The 8288-nt window shown below is 37.7% G+C and overlaps 1 protein-coding gene across 1 annotated transcript; it reads right to left on the reverse strand.

The window, feature by feature from the left end:
* Nucleotides 1-5122: 5122 nt before the first annotated feature.
* On the reverse strand, nt 5123-5647 carry LOC107774147 (uncharacterized). Its single transcript, XM_016593627.1, has one exon. It carries the CDS (start codon nt 5645-5647, stop codon nt 5123-5125), a length of 525 nt encoding a protein of 174 aa, XP_016449113.1.
* Between the last annotated feature and the right edge of the window lie 2641 nt (nt 5648-8288).

Consider the following 8288-nt stretch of genomic DNA (forward strand, 5'->3'; position numbering starts at 1 on the left):
ATAAAATCTAGCAAATTACCAACCAAACGATTCAAATTAAGCCTTAGGAACTACCCACGATTGCAAAGGATTCAATTTAGGTCATTTTTGAAAAAGTCAACAAAAGTCAACTCCCAGGCCTGCTTGGTCCAAATCCGAAATTCAGACCAAAACCCGATTACCCATTCACTCCCGAGCTCGGTTATGTAATTTGTTTTGAAATCCGACCTCAATTTGAGGTCTAAATCTCAATTTTATAAAAATTCCTAATTCTACCCAAACCCCCAATTTCCACCATGAAAACACTAGATTTTTGGTTGAAAACTTGTGACATGTAATGAAAGATTGAAAGAAAATAGGTTAGAATCACTTATCAATGATTTGGGGAAGAAGGGTGCTTGGGAAAATTGCCTCTAGGGTTTTCTTGTTTTGAATATTTGAAGAATGAACAAAAATTCCGTTTCTCAACTATTTGATCAGTCGCAGGTATCGCATTTGCGACCTGGGGTTCGCAAATGCGAACCCCACAAATGCGAAGAAACAACCGCAATTGTGAAGCTCTCCTATTTTTGCTGTCATCTCATTTGCGATGATTTGTTCGCAAATGCGAACATTGATCTTCTGCAAATGCGACCATTTGATCGCAATTGCGATCACTATACTCCCCTGTCCCACTTTTTCGCAAATGCGAACTTAAGGTGCCCAACTACTCTTTGCAAATACGAGGAGTTGCTCGCAAATGCGAACCTATCAGAGGTCGCAAATACGAAGCCTGACCTCGCAATTGGGATTTGCGAGGTCTGAGGCCTGCACCAGAATTGGAACACACCAGCACATTCCTAAGTCCAAATTTCACTCTATAGCCTATCTGAAACTCATCCAAGCCGTTGGGGCTCTAAACCAACTATGCACACAAGTCTAAAAACATCATACGAACTTGCTCATGCGATCAAATCGCCAAAATAACACCTAGAACTACGAATTGAACATTAAATCAAAGAAAATTTTCAAGGAAAACTCATGAACTTTTATTTTCACAATGGACGTCTGAATCACGTCAAACCAACTCCGTTTCTCACTAAATTTGACAGACAAGTCATAAATATAATAATGGTCCTATATCGGGTTCCGAAACCAAAATATGGACCCGATATCAATAAAGTCAAACATTTGTCAAACTTTTAAAGTCATTAAGCTTTTAAACTTTCAAATTTCAACAAAGTATGATAACTCGGGTTAGGGACTTCCGAATTTGATTCTGGACATACATCCAAGTTCAAATCACGATACAGATCCACCGGGACCGTCAAAATATGAATCCGGGTCCGTTTGCTCAAAACGTTGACCGAAGTCAACTCAAATGGATTTTAAGGCAAAAATTTCATATTTTCTCAGTTTTTAACATAAAAGCTTTTCGGAAAAACACTCGGATTGCGCAAATCGATGAGGGTTAAAATGAGGTATTGAAAGCTTCAAATCATAAAATTAGGTTCTACAACATAAGATGACCTATCGGGTCATCATATTTTTCTTTTTTTCCCTTAAAGATTTCTTTTAGTCCAAAGTTTTTTTTTTTAAAAAAAAAAACCGAGCAAAACTCCCAAAAGCATGCTAGTCACCTTGGTTACTGTCCCTTTCTTTCACCCATTTAAACAGCTTTTTAATTGGTTTACTTGCTCAGTGAAGTGATTTTGGTCAAACACACTAACATCTCTTATTAAAATATTTTTGGTCAAATTACAATCAACATCCTTATCGACTTGCTTAGCACCTGGCTTTGCTCCATTGGATAAGCTTTAGTCAATCTCATAGATTCAATAAACAAAAGATGAGAACAATTCAATACATGGAATATGCAGAATTGGAATACATTCTTAGACTGAAAATGATGTAAAGTAATATCTATTGCTTGACTACTTTTACTTTCACAGTGAAACATGTAAATTGACAAATAATAAGATTATATATACGAGTATATAAACATTGAAACTTTCAAAAAAAGTAATTAGCATGCTTTTGGAAATTTTGCTCGTGTTTTTTTTATGACTTTGGATTAAAAGAAATCTTTAAGAGAAAAAAGAAAAAATATAATAATACGTTTTTTTAGGTTAAAATTCTAAGTCTTACCGGAAAATATTATATAAGAAGGTTATCGTTCCATTCAAAAGGTGAAGGAGGTATTGTTTCTCAGCCCTTAAACGTTAAAGGGGTAAAATGAATTTTACTCTGTATTTATTTATCGTAAAAATCGGATCTAAAATCAGGTCAACCCATTGCAAATATTGGAGGCAATCAATGCATATTATCCTCGGATCAAGATCGATCTCATTCTAAGAACTTGAATGCATTTTCGATTTTGGAAGGTGTGAGAGAGAAATTGATTTAAAATAATATGTTGCATTATTTATAGAGGTAGAATAGCCCGGCAAGACTTATCTTGAATATGAAGCAAGTTAATAAATAAGAAAACAATTATAATCCATGGAAGAGAATTTTATAAATTCAAGCCTCTGAAAAGAATAGTTTAATCACCATATTTAATTAAGTTGCAAAATGCTATAGATAAGGTACAACGTTAATCATGTATCTGGAGTAATAATCGGATCTATAAATCAGGTCAACTCCTTTTAATTGGGACAATAATTGGAAGCACTAATTTAATACTACACATTATGTCCTGATCAAGATCTCAGCCTATCTATTTGAACAACAATGACAACCCATTAAAATCCCACGGGTAAGGGTCTGGGAGGGTAATGTGTACGTAAATCTTACCCCTACTCTGATGGAGTAGAGACGTTGTTTCCGGTAGACCCTCGGTTCAAGAAACGAAAAAGACAAAAAAATAATATATCAGTACTATCATCAGAAACAATAGAAATAATAACATTATTATAAAAACCAGAAAATAGTTGAAATACAAAAATAATAACCAGTAAATAAAGCCCAGTACTATGAAAAACGGGAGAATAGTGTGAACATAACATTAACCACTAGCGATCTAGGACAAACCCTATCAGACTAGCCTTATACCCGAAACGAAGTAGAAAAATGCTCAACTACCTCCTAACGTACAACCCTAGTGCTCGATCTCCACACTTTCCTATCAAGGGCCATGCCCTCGAAAATCTAAAGTCACGCTAGGTCCTGCCTGATCACCTCTCCCTAATACTTCTTAGGCCTCCATCTACCTCTTCTTGTACCCGCCAAAGCTAATTGCTCACACATTCTTACCGGTACATCAGGGCTTCTCCTCCGCACATGCCCAAACCATATGAGTCTCGCTTCCCGCATCTTGTCATCTATTGGAACCACGCCCACCTTCTCCCAAATATCTTCATTCCTAATATTATCTATCCTAGTGTGCCCGCACATACACCTCAACATCCTCATTTCTGCTACTTTCATCTTCTGTATATGTGAGTTCTTAACCAGCCAACACTCTACCACATACAACATGGCATGTCTAACCACAACTCTATAAAACTTACCTTTGAGTATCAATGCCATTTTCTTATCACACAGGGCTCCAGATGCTAACCTCCATTTCATCCAACCCACCCCTATACGGTGTGTGAGATCCTCGTCGATCTTTCCGTCCTCTTGGATAACTGACCCAAGTTACTTAAAACTGCTTCTCTTGGGGATGACCTATGATCCAAGCCTCACGTCCATGCCCTCTTCCCTCGACTTGGCGCTGAACTTGCACTCCAAGTATTTTGTCTTAGTCCTGCTCAACTTAAAACCTTTAGACTCAAGGGCCTGTCTCCAAACCTCCAGCCTCTCGTTAACACCGCCTCGCGTCTCATCAGTCAGAACTATGTCATCAGTGAATAGCACACACCATGGCACCTCCCCTTGAATATGTCATATAAGTGCGTCCGTCACTAGGGCATATAAGAATGGGTTGAGCACAGATCCTTGATGTAACCCTATAACAACCGAAAAATGCTCTGAGTCGCCTCTCACTGCTCTAACCCGAGTCTTAGCTCCTTAATATATGTCCTTGATCGCTCTAATTAAGTTACTGGCACACCGTTTACCTCCAAGCATCTCCAGAGAACCTCCCTAGGGACTTTGTCATACGCTTTCTTCAGGTCAATAAACACCATATGCAGATCCTTCTTCCTATCCCTGTATTGTTCCACCAACCTCCTAATAAGGTGGGTAACTTTTGTGGTTTAATGACTCGGCATGAACCCGAACTGGTTGTCAAATATAAACACCGTCCTCCTCACCCTCACTTCCACCACCCTATCCCAAACTTCCATAGTATGACCTAGTAACTTGATACTCCTATAGTTGTTAAAACTCTGGATATCACCTTTGTTCTTGTACAACGGTACCATCGTACTCTACCTCGACTCATCCAACATCCTCTTTGTCCTGAAAATAACATTAAATAGCTTAGTCAGTCATTTCAAGCATGCTCTACCCACAAACCTCCAAATTCTACTGTAATTTTGTCTCGCCCGATTGCTCTTCCCATACTCATCTTACACATAGCCTCCATGACCTCCTCAACCTTAATACTCCTACAATATCTAAAGTCTCGGTGACACTCCAAATTCCCCAAGTCACCTAGCATAATATCCCGGCCCCCCTCTTCATTTAGAAGTCTATGAAAGTAAGTTTGCCATTTTTGCTTAATCTGAGCCTCCCCCATCAATACTCTACCGTCCTTGTGTTTGATACACCTCACTTGATCCAGATCCCTAGCCTTCCTCTCTCTCCCCTTAGCCAGCCGAAATAACTTTTTATCCCCGCCTTTGTCCCCTAATTCCTCGCACAACCGGCCAATCACTGTAGTCTTGGCCTCCGTGACCGCCAACTTCGCCTTCTTCCTCACTACCTTATACCTCTCCATGTTCTCTCTCTTCTCCTCCTCGCCTGAGCTCCCTATTAGCTTCAAGTATGTCGCCTTCTTCACTTCCACTTTGCTTTGGACCATATCACTCTACCACCAGTTGCCTTTGTGCCCGCCAGAGAAACCCTTCGAGACCCCTAACACCTCTCTCGCCGCCTCCCTTAAATAGTTTGCCGTCGTCATCCACATAGCGCTCGCATCCTTACTACTCTTCGAGGCTCCCATAGCTGATAGCCTCCTCTCCAACTCCTAAGCTTTATCCTTAGTCAAGGCTCCTCACCTGATCCTCGGTCGTCCTCGAACAGACCTCTTCTTCCTCCTTATCATGATACCAGCGTCCTTCACCAAGAGCCTATGTTGCGTTGGGAGTGTCTCGCCCGAGATAACCTTGCAATCCTTGCACAATCCTCTATCGCACCTCCTGAGGAGGAGATAATCAATCTGAGTCTTTGCCACCGTACTTTGGAAAGTAACCATATGCTCTTCCCTCTTCGGAAAATTAGAGTTCGTAATCACCAGTTCAAATACCTTAGCGAAATCCAATAGCGAAGTTCCTCCTCCGTTCCTATCCCCAAAAATGAAGCCTCCATGTACCTCGCCATAGCCACCAACAGTCGACCTTATATGTCCAGTGAAATTCGCTCCTATAAATAACCTCTTAGCAAGCGAAATACTACGCACAATCTCATCGAACCCCTCCCAGAAGCGCCTTTTAACCTCCTCATCCAAGCTCGCTTGCGGCGTGTAAGCGCTAACGATATTTAGGGTGCACTCTCCGACCACTAACTTAATAGGCACCATTAATCTATCATTCACCCGCCTAGCTACTAACGCATATTTTTATTTTTATTTTATTTTGGGAGGTCAGAGAGAGAAAGAGAGGTTAAATAATAGGGTATATGTTATATTTTTTAGGGAGGATAGCTTGGCAAGACTTGAACATTATTGTAGTTAATTCTTCTAATACCAATGATCACAACTTCCAAAAAATGTTATTTGAAATATAGAGTTGTGTTTGGAATAAATTCCAGTTTGGGTTGTTTTTGAAGTTTTGTGAGTGATTTGAGTGAAAATTTTGAAAAACAGTTTTTTAAAGTTTTTAAAATTTTCGAAAACTTTCAAAATGTTTTTTTTTTTTTTTTATGTCCGAACGGGCTCTTAGTATCAGGCACCGCATATTTTCACAAAAAATATTTACGTTTAAGTTTTTAGCTTCTTGATTATGAGCAAGACCAAACTAACGAATTCGACTAATTAAATTAGACGGACAATTATGTTCTTTTTAAAAATGTAGGTTATAAATGTAAAATGACAACTTGAAATTAGAATATATTTGTTATTAAAGCTTGATTAGATCGTTTACAAATTTTAATATAAAGCTTGATTTACCCAAAAGTATTGTATAAAGATAAACCATTAGTGTGCGCAATAATATACATTTCAAGCAATTGAAACACTGAATAATAACTTTTATATCCTTATAAAACTAAGTAATACCTTCAACTTAGTACAAAAGGTATAAATTACAAGGTTAGTCATGGGATTTTTAATTGATTTTGTAGATACATATATTTACTGTAATCACATTATACAAAGTCAATGTCTAAATTAACTAATACATGTATCACCACATTATTCCATCATAAGCGGATGCATTAACCAAGCTTTTCTTCTTTCCTCTCATGAAGCTCGCAATCAAGGAAGTGAATAATCCAATACAATAAATAATATTTTTCAGGATATAATAACACTTGCTCTCTTCAAATTTCCTACAATTGTTATGCTCGATCAAAATCAATTTTTTACAAATTACTAAAGTTTTTTCAAAATCAATCAAGATCGCTCATGTCCAGAAGATGAAGGTAGTAGAGATGAGGATGTTGAGATGGATGTGCGGGCACACCAGGTTAGATAGGATCAGAAATGAAGTTATTCGCGACAAGGTGGGTGTGACCCCTATTGAGGACAAGATGCCGGAAGCGCGGGTTAGGTGCTTTGGTCATGTGAGGAGGAGGAGCGCAGACGCCCCGGCGAGGAGGTGTGAGAGGTTGACATTGGAGGGCCTACGAAGAGGTAGAGGTAGGCTAAGAAGAGGTGAGAAGAGGTGATTAGGCAAGACATGGCACAAGTTCAGCTGACCGAGGACATAACCTTTGATAGGAATGTATGGAGGTCGAGGATTAGGATGATAGAGTAGGTACGGTAGTCTAGAGTGTTCATAACAGTAGTATTGACGTGCAGTATCGCTTTCTGTTGGTAATAAATTTTTATGACTAAGTTGTTTTCTTTCATTGTTGATCATCTTATTGGCTTGTTGTTTTTATTCTACTTTTTATATGGCTTTTTGGTACTGTCCCTTCTTGTCTATAATTTTATTATTGTGGTGCTTATGCTTTCTTGAGCCGAGGGTCTATTGGAAATAGCCTCTCTATCCTCACAAAGTAAGGTAGGATCTGCGTACATACTACCCTCCTCAGACCTTACGGTGTGGGATAATATTGGATATGTTATTGTTGTACTAAAGTTTTTTCATTTATTAAGGCCCAATATCCATTCTTCGTCTGAACATTGTTCCCTACTTCCCTTTGACTCTTGGATATATTTTATAGTTAATTAGAGTATGCAATCTTTTCTTTCTTTAGGACGACTCTGCAGTTTAATTTTTTTACTTTTACTTTTTTAACTCATCGATTGAAATAGATATTTTTAGCGTGAGATCCAAATGGTAAACTCTTACCAAGACATTAGAACCTATTATTGATTTTCACATTTTTTTATTATCTTAGTAAGGGGGTAATTTCTTACTAGACTAGCATAACATTTTTACGTATTTTGAGTTTTCATTTGGCTAGAAACTTGCAAGTCAACTAACTAAGAAGGCATGGGAGAACAAAACTAAGAAGGTGACATTCATGCCTTTTTTTTTAAGGTAAACATTAAATATAATATGTGGATAACTCAATAAGGCTTCTAAGGATTTCTGCGGAGTATATTTATATATTTTATTGTGTTAACTAAATAATAAAAAATATTCATCATTTTTAGGTACCTAATTTAAGTTTTATTTTAAACTCAAATATACTTTTTAAATAATATTTGTGATTTAAAAAAAAACTATACTCACTAATATCGATACACGAATGACGCGTGTAACCCGAAACTAGTTATTTTAATTGAGACAATTGAAAGCACTAATTAATGCACATTACTTCTTGATCCAGATGTCTATTGTCTAATTCTAACTATTTTATTACAATTTTAAATTTTGGGAGGTTGGAGAGAGAAAGAAACATGAAACAATATACTATTGCATTATTGGGGTTTGGAATGATAGCCTGGCAAGACTTTAACATAAAACAAGCTGAAAAATAGTATCAAAACAATATAAAACAATTATATCCCATGGTTGAGAGGCCTATAAATTCAAGCCTTTGGAAAGGAA

The sequence above is a fragment of the Nicotiana tabacum genome, chromosome 5 (genome assembly GCF_000715075.1).
Source record: "Nicotiana tabacum cultivar K326 chromosome 5, ASM71507v2, whole genome shotgun sequence".
Lineage (NCBI taxonomy): Eukaryota > Viridiplantae > Streptophyta > Magnoliopsida > Solanales > Solanaceae > Nicotiana > Nicotiana tabacum.